At 42.8% G+C, this 16,159-nt stretch overlaps 1 protein-coding gene across 1 annotated transcript in view; it reads left to right on the forward strand.

Annotated features, from left to right (window-relative positions):
* The first annotated feature begins 669 nt into the window (after positions 1–669).
* ANTXR2 (ANTXR cell adhesion molecule 2) overlaps positions 670–16,159 on the forward strand; it is a 192,201-nt gene continuing 176,711 nt past the window's right edge. Inside the window, exons 1-2 of the mRNA XM_063458807.1 lie at positions 670–1,302; positions 7,158–7,229. Coding sequence (XP_063314877.1) covers positions 1,163–1,302; positions 7,158–7,229 — 212 coding nt within the window. The 5' untranslated portion in view covers positions 670–1,162. The remainder of the gene's footprint in view (positions 1,303–7,157; positions 7,230–16,159) is intronic.

Consider the following 16,159-nt stretch of genomic DNA (forward strand, 5'->3'; position numbering starts at 1 on the left):
AAAAATAAATAATAATAATACACTATAGATTTTTTGTTTATTTATATATATATATATATATATATATATATATATATATATTCCATTTTTTTAACTGTATAACTGCATTTGCTTTGATTAACCCTTGCATTGCTGTTTTTTTTCTGAAGCCTTAGCAAATCTAGGTACATATATTCTAAAATTGGAGGGCACCTATTACATTTGGGGGAAATTTAGCCAGTAATGGTGGGGAGGAAAAATGCCAGCTGGTCATGGGGGCTTTTAATGATGCTATGGAGTATGGGGGGGCTTACTCGTGTTTGAGGTAGCCAGTAACTGTTCGAGCAGGGTTATAGCCTATGACTTCAAATGTTGAGGCCTGTTTTATACAAATAAACGTGTTTAGGCAGATTCCTTTGTACCACTCGCATGTGCCAATATAATTTTTTCTGACACTCATTTATTGTCATAGATGTTTATTTACACTATATAATTGCTGCAGAATATGTTGGTGTTATGTAAACGATAATTATTATTATCGTATACGTAAGTGTTTAACTGAACCTACAGACTGCTTCTAACTGTAATTTCTTTTCTCTCTCAGAACTTTCACTAACTTTGTTAGTAAAAAGCTGCTCTGTGAGCAGACTAATCTCCACCCCTTCCAGGCACATGCTCAGTCATATCACATATAAGCAGAGCCTGAGGCTGCTCTTAATCACATCCTTTTATCCGTGTGTCTACTATAAAAGGCTGGCAAGACAGAGGGTCCAGCCTGAGGTGTCACCAACTGAAGACTGGCAGAGGAAAACCCAGACTGTGAACTACTGAGCCAAAACTTGTGGGAGGATTTAAATAACAACAATACGCTGTGAATTCTGCTGGAAGAGCCCAGTGTTGTGATTTGAAGCCTCTGCCTTTTTTTTCCAAGAATAAGGGAGAGACCGAAGATACAGAGGAGGAGGAGGAAGAAATCATGTATTACATATGTTTACAGAACGAAAGAGCAGAAAAGAAAACTTGAAGTATAGCTAAAGGACAAAAGCAAAAAAAAAAAAAAAACTAATCAAAAGAAACCGTGTAACAAAAGGAAGTTCTACACAAACAGAAGAAGAAAGAAGTATAGAAAACCGTGCATTGAAGTTGAGATATATCCCATCCAGTGTCTACTAAGAAACAGAAGATGTTGAGTACAGCTAGCCAGAACCCTTTACTTTGGCCATTGATGTCCAGCCTACTGCTCTTAATGCCCTTGGTGCCTCCTAATGGGGCAGATGAACCTAACTGCCAAGGAGCCTTTGACCTTTACTTCGTGCTGGACAGGTCAGTACTAGCCTAATATTGGTCGATGCATAGATGTGCGCAATGGGTGTACAAACTGTACATACCCCAATGAGGGCAAACTTTCGTTCTCTGTGGACACTTTTAATTATTTATTTATTGTGTATTATTATTATTTATATAGCGCCAACAAATTCCGCTTTACAATGGACGGACTAACAAACATGTAGTTGTAACCAGACAAGTTGGATGCACAGGGACAGAGGGGTTGACGGCCCTGCGCAATGAGCTTACATGCTAGAAGGGGGGTATAGTGACACAAAAGGTAAGGATAGTATTAGAGAAGTAGATTGGTAGAATAATATTCGCTGAAGACTTAGTGTTTTAATTTTTTTTAATTTATTTTTTTATGACAGTTGCAGGAGAGGAGTCAGTTAGGAGCTATTAACAGTTTAATTTATACGGTTTTGAAAATAACATTTTTAATGATTTTTTGAAGGAGTGCATGAGTTAGGGTTAGTTTACAAAGACAAAATATTACTACTATCTCTATATATTTGGTTATCACGAGAGAGAACGTTTTTTTCAATTCTTTTTTTTTTTCAGTTCTTTTTTTTTCAGTAAAGTTTAAGTGGGTGCACACCCTTAATGTGATGTGATGCTCATGCCCTCAGATACATGCAGAAATCCAGTAAGGTCATGATAGGGTTATTGTGTGCTGAAGGTGGGGGCAGTGTGCTGGGATTTCGTGTGTTGGAGAATTCTGCTTGTGCTGATCTCATTGTGTGTGTGTGTGCTCTGTACAGAGGAGCTCTTCTCTACTCCCCTGAGTGCACGAGAGGTTAAGCAGATGTCTGCCACAAAGCATGCTTTTGCCCTTCCTAGTTATGCTAGGCTACATCATGCAGTGGGAAGGAATATGACTGAAGCATTCTCTTTTCCAGGACATCTGCCTGTTTCATATTGACAGTGTATTAATGTAACAATAACTTTTTTTAACATAACAGAGTTATGTAGTGGTGCCTTCTTCAGCTTAGAAACGTCTTAAAATTTCAAAAATATAAAAGCATATATTTTAAAAGTAAACTGACAGTGGAAAAATGGTGGTTAAACATTTTGTGCATAATTATTGGTACAACAGAACAGCACATTAAAGGGACACTGAAGGCACCCAGATCACTTCATCTCAATGAGGTTGTCTGGATACAGTGGCCCTATCCCCTTAACCGTGCAGTTTAAAACATTGCAGTTTTTTTTAGAAATGGCAATGTTTACATTGCAGGGTTAAATCTACCCCTTGTGGCTGTCTTCCTAATAGTAAAACTCTGTCACATGAAGCCAATAGGAAAGTATTTAAAGGGACACTGTGGGCACCCAAACCACTTCAGCTAATTGAAGTGATCTGGGTGCTGTGACGCTTTTGCACTTAGTGCTGCAATATACAACATTGCCGTTCCAGACAGCCACTGGGCAGCGCTTCCGGAATCCAAAAGGACTTCCCCCATAGGAAAGCATTGAACATTTACACCAATATTTATTGACAAAATTATTTAGTCTAATCTCAAATTTTACATCCTATCTGAAAGATAAAGGTCAGTAAAATTAGTAATTGATTTTACTTTTGGTCACTAAACATGGAAACACTATAACACTTTTGTTTTCTTGTTTATTCCCATTGTTTTATTGTTCTTTGTGGGTAGGCCTTATTTACCATGTAATGGAATTTAAAAGTGCTTTTAAGCTTTAAAAATGGTTTGATTACCATAAGGGATGATTTTTATTGGTATACAGATTTGTACATATTTATTGGTACACCGATTAGCTTAAAGGGACACAATAGTCACCCAGACCACCCAGAAACTGCTATGTTTACATTTGGGGTGAGGCCAGCCTCTAGTGGCTGTCTTCCGGACAGCCACTAGAGGCGCATCTGTGATGCTGGAGGCATATTATGCCTCCATCGCGCAGAGCGTCCATAGGAAAGCATTGAGAAATGCTTTCCTATGGACACTTTGAATGCGCACTTGGCACTTGCCGCGCATGTGCATTCGGCTCAGCAGACGTCGGCAGAGGGAGCTAATGTTGGCGGGCGAGGAGAGGTCACCAGCGCAGAGGGAGCCCGGCGCTGGATTAAGGTAAGTAACTGAAGGGGTTTTAACCCTTCCAGCACCACGGAAGGGGGACCCTGAGGGTGGGGGCACCCTCAGGGCACTATAGTGTCAGGAAAACCGCTTTGTTTTCCTGACACTATAGTGATCCTTTAAATGTGCTTTCATTCCAAACAGATCTATAGAAAATTGTTTGCCTTGGCTTATTGCTAGGCCTTGGCGCAACTGCTGACATTAAGACATCTATCCTCACGTATGTTAGTGACATGAACATCTTTATTTACATAGCTTATGGTTGAACCACATTAGCTTGAGGCTTGGAAGCCACCAAATGTGGGGTGCCACATTGTAGGAACTGATCAACCTCAAATGGTGTAGAAAGCACTTATGTTAAAAAAAAATGGAACATATTAGACAACTAAGCTATTGTGTTCTATGTAATGGCAATTACAATGTACATTACACATTATTTTATTGTTGCTTACATTCTCCATGATTGGAATGTGTCCATTCTATTTTGTTTTTCATTGCAACATATTGCATGCAGAGATTATAAAACAGTTGGGAAACTTGTTTATAGATGCAGAAGAGGGTTCTTTGGTGATGTCCTTAAAGAAATGGACATTAAGCAATAAGTTAATACTTTGAACCAACAACAGGGAAATCAACATAATAATAACAGCTTTATCAAGAGCATGGAATACAACCTGCAAATCTGCTTAGTCTGAAAAGCAACACTCCAAGTGGGAGCTGACTCCATTTTGAATGCATTGCATAAACAACACATTCAAGAAATCAAGCATACAAAATATATTAAAAGTGCATCTTTCTGCATTGAGCATTTCTTCTGACAAGGAAATGGCTGAAATTTCTCAGCCAATCGTCTGCTCTTTTCCTTTTTTTTTTTTTTTATTGAATCATCTTGCAAATCCCATGATGGAATTGGAGTTCAAAATATATAAACATTGGTCAGTGCACACAAAAACATGAAGATACTTAAAGACTTTGTAGCACACCAGTCAGGCTTGGCATTTGCTGGGCAGCATCAGCTGACACTCTCAGGCCTCCAGGCACCATAACAATATTTTTGAGTTGACGTTGTTATGGTGTTTAGAGTGTTCTTTTAACGAGCAAATCTGATTAGCTTTGAGAATGAAAGAGATCAATAACACTTGCTTAAGTTACAAATTAAAATTAATTCACTTTTCCTTTTTATATAGTGAATGAATAAATTAGGTGGGCCAAATAGCTCTTGTCTGCTATCAACACCAATGTTTAAGGAACACTATAGTGACAGGAATAAAAATGTATTCCTAATGCTATAGTTTTAACTTATCTATGCTAGTCCTCCCCCCTCTTCTGCCCCTGAGCCTCTTTGAGTATTTCTTAGCTATTTGGGCAAATACGCCTTTAGTGTAAAGCACTGTGGAATAAGCTGGTGCTATATAAATACCAATTATAATCTCCTAATAATAATAATGGCTGTCTGAGGCAGTGGCGGATCCAGAGCCTGATCTCGGGAGGGGCACTTGTAGATTATTTAAAAAAAATAATCCTAGCACAATAACCACTACAGCTCAGTGTAGTAGTTATGGTGCCAGTAGTGCCAGAATCCCACCCCGGAGTAAGTAGTCATACCGTTTAAGAACAGTTTGACAACTTACCTGGGGTCTGCTGGGATATAGGGCATAGGAGAAGTGGTGTGTGTTAGGGGTGAAGTGTGTGTGAAAGGTGCAGTGTGTGTGTGAGCGGTGAAGTGAGTGTGAGTGCGTAAGGGTGGCAGTGTGTGTGTTAGGGGGCAGTGTGTGTATGGGGGCACTGTATGTCTGTGTGGGGCAGTGTGTGTATGGGGGGGGGCACTGTATGTCTGTGTGGGGCAGTGTGTGTATGGGGGGCACTGTGTGTATGGGGGGGGTCGTGTGTGTGTGTTTGGGGCAATGTGTGTATGGGGGGGCAGCAGGGTGTGTAGGGCACTGTGTGTGTATAGGTGTGCAGTGTGTGCGGGGCAGTATGTGTATGGGGCAGTGTTTGTGGGGCAGTGTGTATGGGGACAGTGTTTGTGGGACAGTGTTGTATGGGGACAGTGTTTGTGGGGCAGTGTGTGTATGGAGGCAGTGTTTGTGGGGGCAGTGTGTGTATGGGGTCAGTGTGTGTAGTGTTTGTATGTGGGGCAGTGTTTGTGGGTCAGTGTGTGTATGGGGTCAGTGTGTGTGTGTGTGTGTGTGGGGCAGTGTGTGTATGGGGACAGTGTGTATATGGGGACAGTGTGTGTATGGGGACAGTGTGTATATGGGGACAGTGTGTGTATGGGGGCAGTGTGTGTATGGGGGCAGTGTGTGTATGGGGGCAGTGTGTGTATGGGGGCAGTGTTTGTGTGTATGGGGGCAGTGTTTGTGTGTATGGGGGCAGTGTGTGTATGTATGGGGGCAGTGTGTGTGGGGTCAGTGTGTGTAGTGTGTGTATGGGGTCAGTGTGTGTATGGGGTCAGTGTGTGTATGGGGTCAGTGTGTGTATGGGGTCAGTGTGTGTATGGGGTCAGTGTGTGTATGGGGTCAATGTGTGTAGTGTGTGTATGGGGTCAGTGTGTGTATGGGGTCAGTGTGTGTAGTGTGTATGGGGACAGTGTGTATATGGGGACAGTGTGTATATAGGGACAGTGTGTGTGTATGGGGACAGTGTGTGTATGGGGGCAGTGTTTGTGTGTATGGGGGCAGTGTTTGTGTGTATGGGGCAGTGTTTGTGTGTATGGGGCAGTGTTTGTGTGTATGGGGGCAGTGTTTGTGTGTATGGGGGCAGTGTTTGTGTGTATGGGGGCAGTGTGTGTATGTATGGGGTCAGTGTGTGTAGTGTGTGTATGGGGTCAGTGTGTGTATGGGGTCAGTGTGTGTAGTGTGTGTATGGGGTCAGTGTGTGTAGTGTGTGTATGGGGTCAGTGTGTGTATGGGGTCAGTGTGTTTAGTGTGTGTATGGGGTCAGTGTGTGCATGGGGTCAGTGTGTGTATGGGGTCAGTGTGTGTATGGGGGCAGTGTATGTTGGGCAGTGTGTATGGGGGCAGTGTGTATGGGGGCAGTGTGTATGGGGGCAGTGTGTATGGGGGCAGTGTGTATGGGGGAGGGGAGGAGGGAAGGGAGGCTTTTTAATAAAAAACAAAAAAAAAAAAAGTATTTAATAAAATATATTATGTCCCCCCTCCCTTCTTACCTTTATTGAGGAGGAGGGGGGACATTTCTGGATCCCTGGTGGTCCCAGTGGTTCCAGTGAACTCTAGCCCGCGCTCCAGGGCTAGAGTTCACTCTCGCAAGATTTGGAGCGTTGCCGTGGTAACCGCGGCAACGCTCCAAATCTCGCGAGAGGAGGACCCGGAGGAGCTGCTGGTAACAGCTCCCGGGTCCTCTCTCCCTCCCCTGCCGGTCGGCTGTCAGTAATGTGCCTGCGGACCGGGGAGGGAGATCACTGATCACTGATCTCCCTCCCGGTCTGCAGGCACAATGCAGGGCTGGCACTTGGGCAATGTCAGCCCTGCACTAGCCGGCAGGGGAGAATCTCGGGGAGGCAATTGCCCCGTTGCCCCCCCCCCCTGGATCCGCCAATGGTCTGAGGCACCTAAACCTTTCAGAATGGAAGTGTTTCTACTTACAGGGTTAAAAAGAGGGGGACATGGCACCCAGACCACTTCATTGAGATGCAATGGTATGAGTGCCAGAGTCCCTTTAATGTCAACACCAATGTTTATATGTTAAAATGCTTTCAAAAGTAAATTGTTTTTCACAAATTTTCATTTCTTTTAGGTCTGGGAGTGTGGCGAGTAACTGGATTGAGATCTATTCATTTGTAGAAGTACTCACCGAGAGATTTGTGAGGTAACATTGTTTACAGAGATATAGCAGCACTTTCAATGTTATTATTGATCTAGGCATTCTTTTTGTGTACTCGGATCTCCATTGCATCCTGCTTTTATGCATTTGCATTACGCTCGTATTTTATTAACCTTTAGAAATTTTCATGGCTTATGTTTAGGGGTTAAATAATAAAATTATGGTTATGAGTTGATCTTTGAAAAAGCCATCAATTTTCAAGTGGCAGCTGAGATTCAGTACAGATAAATGCAAAGCTATGCATTTTGGAATAAGAAACCCACAAGCCACTAATACATTAAAATGTGTTGAGTTAGGGATAACATTAAATGAAAAGGACTTGGGAACAAGTATAGATAATAAACTAGCCAACAGTATGTGATGCTGGTCTGCCATTGCAAAGGTTACTAAGGTGCTGTCATGCTTAAAAAGGGATGTTGATTTACATGATAAAAATATAATTCTACCTCTTTATAAATCAATGGTAAGACACCACCTTGAATATGTGGTACAATTATGGGCACCAGTTTTAAAGAAGAAGATATTGCAGGACTAGAAAAATTGCAGAGGTGAACTGCAAAATTAATAATAGGGATGGGAAACATTAGTTTAACCCCTTAAGGACACATGACATGTCTGACACGTCATGATTCCCTTTTATTCCAGAAGTTTGGTCCTTAAGGGGTTAAAGGCACATTGTAGTCACCAGAACTACTAGAGCTCAATGTCGTGGTTCTGGTGTCTACGGCTTGTCCCTGCAGAACTAACTTCTATATGTTTTATCAAAGAAAAGGCAGTGTTTACATTGCTGCCTAGTAACACCTCTATTGGCAGTCACTCAGACAGCCACTAGAGGTGCTTCTTGGGTTAGTGCTGCAACTTAGGCCCATCTTGCATTTTCTCCCCCTTCCCTTACTTTTATGTTTCTGTCTTCCTTCCTTCTCCTCCTTGCTTTCCTCTCCTTTCTCTTCCTTTCATTTCTCTCCCACTTTCCTTTATTCTTCTCCCTAGTGCTGAGAGATTCGTAGGTTAGAAATGTTTGGATTGGCAATTTCTTTTCACTATTATATATCTCCTATAGTCCTGGCTCACTTTTGATCTCCTTTGCCTATGACTTAAGTTATCACTTGTGTGTGACTTTATTATACTTGTTATTTCAATACAATCTTAACACACACACATATATATATACCGTATATATATATATATATATATATATATATATATATTACCTTGCTCATAAGTACTTCAAAGAATTGGCTGATAATTTAGGAATGCAGATTCCCAAAATTCTAACAGAGAGAAAACCAAATGTCAGCATAATTCAGATACAAACAAATGCTGCTATACATCAGCTGCAAATAAGATGTATCTTCAAAACTCCTTCTTGGACATAGCAACTCGAGAAATCATGGTCAAACAACTATCCCAGAGTTCCCAGCTTTACATGGAAATCAGTACAGACAGGCATTTGTTTCACACTTCTTTTCTGTCGATATCCTTAGCCATGGACACCAATGCATGTTCTAATGATCCCAAAGGCTAAGTTACCAAAACTAACTATGGGCTGCTGTTTTCACTTTATGGGTGATGGTTCTGGTGTGGAAGTTCAAGTCTGTCTGATGAGCATATAGCTAGGTACAAAGAAGATTGGGGTGAGACCAAATACAATTAAACACCTAACAGTTCAAATACAATTATTATTGTTATGCATCGCCTGCATACATTAAGTTGAACTTTGAGAAATCCTTGTGTATAGAAACCTAAGAAATCATGTTTTCACAACTATCCCAGAGTTCCCAGCTTGACATGCAAATGAGCACAGACAGGCATTGTGTTTCATACTTCACTCTGCATCTCTGCATATACGCTTCAATGGACACTGTTTTATACACAGCTTTTTTGAACCAAATTATAAGCTATGCTCTAAAAGCATAATGCCGTAAATACAGTATATATGGTTGCCTCTCTATTTCAAAAGATATTTCAGGCTGCTACTTAAGTCTGTAAATTTGCCCCAAAGCACATTTTGAGCCATTTCCCTCTGACTGGGAAAATACTTCTCAGGGAGGCCAATTTTCTTCTGTGTGATAAAGAAATGCAAAATGAAACAGATCTCATGAATACACATGGTGGGTAGGCAAGTGGTTAAAAATCTTTCTCTAGCATGTTTTTTAGAATTACGGTAACTTGTCAAACAATTCATCTCCTTGTGGATGCAATTACATGAATGGCGCCATTCAGTCATTATGACGTGCAAATTAATTATCAAAGCTGCTACTATGTTTAGCCATCATCATCCATGATGATCATGGGACTCACTGAAAAAGAGCGTTTTCTGAAAGGTGTATTTTAAAATAAAAATGTTACTAAGCTAAACAAATATTTATTTTGTTAGCATTTCTGAGTGATGTGAGCGCAGTATGCCTTTTTTCAAGCCTGTGAGAATCTTCTTTTCTCAGGTGTTATCATAGCCCTATGATGGTGTGAACTCAAGTACCTCCAGTGATAAGCCGCCAGTGAAGAGCTGCATTGTAATTATGGATCCACAGTGTAGTGCTTAGAAAGACATACAGCTAGTTAAACTGAAATGAAAGCCTTTTATGGCCAACCAGACTGCGGATGAGGGCTGTGGCCTGTGACCATAAAGACACTATATTTAGAACTAACTGCTATATGTTTTAATCCCTCACCTACAGCTGAGGACGTTGTGCTTTCTCCAGTGTGGCTGATTGACTTGTTTTACTGATCTGTCTCTTTGCTAGTATGGTATTCTTTGCAGGGAAACCCAGAAAGCTGTAGTGTTTAATACTGACAAGTCTCACCTAAAAAGCATACTTTTGGGTTGCAGCTTTGAGTAAATATGGTTAGAAATATTTAGAAAAAACGCACATCGGGTGCAAGGCAGAAAATGTCCTACACCTGTTGCCTTAAGAAAGGGGCTAAGTGGATAACCAGGGCATAACCCCTAAGTACAAATATAGAAAAAAAATGAGAACTGGTCGCAGACAAAGAAATGGTTCCAGGACTCACAATGTTATCACTATAGATATTCAGGTCCTATGTGTAGCAAAAATTGAAAGAAAAAAAGAAATGTGAATAAAAGAAAACTTTATTAGATGGCAATGACGTATAGTAGTGCCACAAGAAATAAAAATGAACCACAGATAAACAATTAATTGTGATAGTGTTACGCACAGTGAAAAACAAAATTGTTTAAAAAGCAACCAATTGTTTCAAAGATGTGCATAAGGTGGTGAAAACACTAGATGCAATATTTAATAGCTTGGAGGTAGATTGTATCATGAAATGATTGTAACCAATAGTCATCCACCTGGCTGTTTGATACAAAAACAGTGTTGCCAGGTTCACTATTAGTTCAGATGCTGAGATGCCACGAAGCAGTAAGGCAGGTGGAGGAGGTGGATTGGTGGAGGCAACATTACTGGGCATTTTCCCACGCTAGACCTCATAACTCACTATTCCCCTCCCGGTCAGTATACATACACAAAAGATGGATAATTGGATTATGCATATAACTGAAACCTTTGGTAACCAGCAAGTTGCAATATAATCAGAGTTTTCATCTGTTAAATGGGAAATATCACTTTTCAGGATTTATAATATTATATTTACTTATCCCGTATATTTAACAAATATATATTTGTGAGGTGTGAAAAATAAAATTGGCTATGGAAATTCACACTTTTTGTGTTTCTTTTTCCCCTTGCAAATGGACGTCTCCAGTTTAGCTCCCCTCTACGTAATTATATGTTCTGTCCTTTGCAACTGACAAATTAACATAGAGAGAAAAAGAGAATTTAAATAATCAATGTGAATTTCAAATCTAAATCTAGACTAGTCGAACTTATAGCGGTTCTGTCACTTTCAGTGGTGTTTGCATATTTTGCAAAGACCATCGAAAGTGACAGATCCAGTGTGTGTCTGGTGGCGTTGAGATGTTACTTCGTCCAGCAGGTCCTCTTTAGCTCTGGCACTTCAGTTGCTAGGAGCCACGTAAGTGCTATACTCTGGCCAGTGGTGTATTTTGGATTTGTGCTGCCCTAGGCAGGACGGTGCTAGGGCACCCCTCCCCCTCCATATTTAAATTGTCCCCACCCCTTCCTCTCAAGGCTGCACTTTGACTGACAGACACTTTCTTACTAATGCATTCACTTACATACACTCATTAAAAGATACAGTCATTGGCACACATACTGTTTAACCAACACACACTTTCACTGACAGACAGACACACACTCTCATATACATTGACAAACAATGAAATACACACACTGATTTGACACACTCTGATAGATACACACTATTACTCAGACACACACTGACAGACTCACACTCACTTACAGACGCACACACTCACTGACAGATGCATACACTCATTAACAGACACACACTCTCATATACACTGACAACAATGAAATACACAAACACTCACTGATTTGACACACTCTGACAGACACACACTACAGGGAGTGCAGAATTATTAGGCAAGTTGTATTTTCGAGGATTAATTTTATTATTGAACAACAACCATGTTCTCAATGAACCCAAAAAACTCATTAATATCAAAGCTGAATATTTTTGGAAGTAGTTTTTAGTTTGTTTTTAGTTATAGCTATTTTAGGGGGATATCTGTGTGTACAGGTGACTATTACTGTGCATAATTATTAGGCAACTTAACAAAAAACAAATATATACCCATTTCAATTATTTATTTTTACCAGTGAAACCAATATAACATCTCAACATTCACAAATATACATTTCTGACATTCAAAAACATAACAAAAACAAATCAGTGACCAATATAGCCACCTTTCTTTGCAAGGACACTCAAAAGCCTGCCATCCATGGATTCTGTCAGTGTTTTGATCTGTTCACCATCAACATTGTGTGCAGCAGCAACCACAGCCTCCCAGACACTGTTCAGAGAGGTGTACTGTTTCCCTCCTTGTAAATCTCACATTTGATGATGGACCACAGGTTCTCAATGGGGTTCAGATCAGGTGAACAAGGAGGCCATGTCATTAGATTTTCTTCTTTTATACCCTTTCTTGCCAGCCACGCTGTGGAGTACTTGGACACGTGTGATGGAGCATTGTCCTGCATGAAAATCATGTTTTCTTGAAGGATGCAGACTTCTTCCTGTACCACTGCTTGAAGAAGGTGTCTTCCACAGGGCCGGACTGGGGATACAAAGCAGCCCTGGGAAAAAAAATCTATGCCAGCCCCATAAGTCATTGCACCATATATTGTCGCATGTAATATGTAAGGCTATGTCTTGCCACCCCAGATGATTGAGTAATTATATATATATATACACACACACACATATATATATATATATATATATATATATATATATATTGATTTTTCTAATATAATATATTGGTCCTTTCAGAGTAAAACATTTAATTATACAGTAAGCATACTCACATGCAGACACAGACAATCTCACTGACACACACAAGCTCATTGATACACAGCCTCATAGACAAACAATTTCACTAATATACATAAGCTCATTGACATAAAAACACAAGCTCACTCACTAGCAGACACACACACACATGCAAGCAAGCAAACTCACTAGCAGGCGCACACACACACAGCTTAATGTAGTGGTTCTGGTGTCTATAGCCTGTCCCTGCAGGCTTTTGAATGTAAACACTGACTTTTCAGAGAAAAGGCAGTGTTTACATTGCTTCCTAGTGACACCTCTAGTGACAGACACTCAGACGGTCACTAGAGGCGCTTCCTGTGTCAGGGCGGATTGGCTGAGATCATCAAGCTTGATGATCTCAGTCATAGAGGCAGAGACCAGCATGACGTTGGAAAAAAAAAAGTGAGTAAAACACAATTTTTACAAACACACACAGACACTACGACTGACACACACACACCATGACAGACATACACACACCATGACACAGACAGACACACACACCATGATACAGACACACAGAGACACACACACGACACAGACACACACACCATGACACAGACAGACACACACACACAGCATGACACAGACACACACACAGCGTGACACAGACAGACACACACACAGCATGACACAGACAGACACACTCCCACTGACATACATACTTGTTGTTACCTGTGTGGGTGGGTGGGCAGACTGATAGGTGCCCCTCCCCTTCTGTGACCTTATGTAGCACCCTCCCTTCCTGTGCCCTCTTTAGCCCCCTCCCGTGCCCTCTTTAGCCACCTCCCCTCCTGTGCCCTTTGTTACCCCCCTCCCCTTCCTGTGACCTCTTAGCCCCCTCCCCTCCTGTGCCCTTTGTTACCCCCTCCCCTTCCTGTGACCTCTTAGCCCCCTCCCCTCCTGTGCCCTTTGTTACCCCCCCTCCCCTTCCTGTGACCTCTTTGCCCCCTCCCCTCCTGTGCCCTTTGTTACCCCCCCTCCCCTCCTGTGCCCTTTGTTACCCCCCACCCTCCCCTTCCTGTGACCTTTGTTACCCCCCCCACCCCCTCCCCTCCCCTCCTGTGCCCTTTGTTAACCCCCTCCCCTCCTGTGCCCTTTGTTACCCTCCCCTCCTGTGCCCTTTGTTACCCCCCACCCTCCCCTTCCTGTGCCCTTTGTTACCCCCCCACCCCCTCCCCTCCCCTCCTGTGCCCTTTGTTACCCCCCCTCCCCTCCTGTGCCCTTTGTTACCCCCCACCGTCCCCTTCCTGTGACCTTTGTTACCCCCCTCCCCCCTCCCCTCCCCTCCCCTCCCCTGCCCTGCTCACCTTCCAGCCCAGCCAGCCTTCCTGAAGCTCTCCTTGCGGCCGCAGGGGAAGCTCTTCTGGCGGCCGCTGGGGGAGCAGGCTGTTCTGTCTCTGCTCCCCCTCCCTCGCGCGCAGCTTAATGAGACCGGGGCCGGAATATGACGTCATATTCCGGCGCCGGTCTCTTTCTAGCGCGCGAGGGAGGGGGAGCAGAGACAGAACAGCCTGCTCCCCCAGCGGCCGCCAGAAGAGCTTCCCCTGCGGCCGCAAGGAGAGCTTCCCCTGCGGCCGCCATCCAAGCTCTCCATGCGGCCGCAGGACACCCACATTTCTCCCCGGCCCCAGGTGCCGACGGCCCACCGGGAAATTTCCCGGTATCCCGGTAGGCCAGTCCGGCCCTGGTCTTCCAGAAACTGGCAGTAGGACTGGGAGTTAAGCTTGACTCCATCCTCAACCCGAAAAGGCCCCACAAGCTCATCTTTGATGATACCAGCCCAAACCAGTACTCCACCTCCACCTTGCTGGCGTCTGAGTCGGACTGGAGCTCTCTGCCCTTTACCAATCCATCCATCTGGCCCATCAAGACTCACTCTCATTTCATCAGTCCATAAAACCTTAGAAAAATCAGTCTTGAGATATTTCTTGGCCCAGTCTTGACGTTTCAGCTTGTGTGTCTTGTTCAGTGGTGGTCGTCTTTCAGCCTTTCTTACCTTGGCCATGTCTCTGAGTATTGCACACCTTGTGCTTTTGGGCACTCCAGTGATGTTGCAGCTCTGAAATATGGCCAAACTGGTGGCAAGTGGCATCTTGGCAGCTGCACGCTTGACTTTTCTCAGTTCATGGGCAGTTATGTTGCACCTTGGTTTCTCCACACGCTTCTTGCGACCCTGTTGAGTATTTTGAATGAAACGCTTGATTGTTCGATGATCACGCTTCAGAAGCTTTGCAATTTTAAGAGTACTGCATCCCTCTGCAAGATATCTCACTATTTTTGACTTTTCTGAGCCTGTCAAGTCCTTCTTTTGACCCATTTTGCCAAAGGAAAGGAAGTTGCCTAATAATTATGCACACCTGATATAGGGTGTTGATGTCATTAGACCACACCCCTTCTCATTACAGAGATGCACATCACCTAATATGCTTAATTGGTAGTAGGCTTTCGAGCGTATACAGCTTGGAGTAAGACAACATGCATAAAGAGGATGAAGTGGTCAAAATACTCATTTGCCTAATAATTCTGCACTCCCTGTATTACTCAGACACACACTGACAGACTCACACTCACTGACAGACGCACACACTCACTGACAGACATTCATTCACTCACAGACACTCACTCACTCACAGACACACACACACTCACAGACACACACTTACAGACATACACACATTCACTCACAGACACAAAGACATGCACACACACATTTCCCCCAACACTCACAAATTATTATTTTAAAATGTTTATTCATATCCACCCACCCTACCTCGTAGAGGTCCAGTGGGGCTGCTGCGCAGGCAGGCAGGGGGCAGACTGGCAGCGTAGGTGGCGAGGGAGCTCTAATCTTCCTGCTCAGCTCCCTCGCGCACCGCTTAGTAATGCCGGCAGCCACAGTTACGTAATATTCCGGCTCCCGGCTTCACTAAGCGACGTGCAAGCGGGCTGAGCGGGAAGAGCTCAGGTGAGCATGCTCCCTCACTGACCACCGCGATAGAAGCTGCCGCCCGCCTTAGACAGAGCCTGAATCTCTCAGCCATCATTTGTGATGGCTCCTGAGATTGGACAGAAGTTGACAGCAGAGTTCTGCTTTTTGTCAACTCTTCTTAACCTCAGGCTTGTACATAAGACAAAGTAGTACCTATGACTGCATATAGAAATAGTTGCTATTGCTTGATAAACTATGTTGAATAAAATGAAAAATGGCAATTTACGTTAGCAATTATATTATCAGGCAACTATATACAGTTACTGTTATCTGGATATGGTTAAATTAAATAAAACATCTACTAGCCACATTGGGTTTACATTTCTCAGTAGGTGTGGTAATATTTGACACATCAATGTCACCACAATAGGATGAAACAGCAAATAATGGAATAAAGGAATAATCTCACTAAAACAGAATATGTATTATAAATCCAAACTTGTCAAATTATACTGACTGGATCGTACGTTAGTCCTACTTA

This window comes from Pelobates fuscus, chromosome 6, assembly GCF_036172605.1.
Source record: "Pelobates fuscus isolate aPelFus1 chromosome 6, aPelFus1.pri, whole genome shotgun sequence".
Classification (NCBI taxonomy): domain Eukaryota; kingdom Metazoa; phylum Chordata; class Amphibia; order Anura; family Pelobatidae; genus Pelobates; species Pelobates fuscus.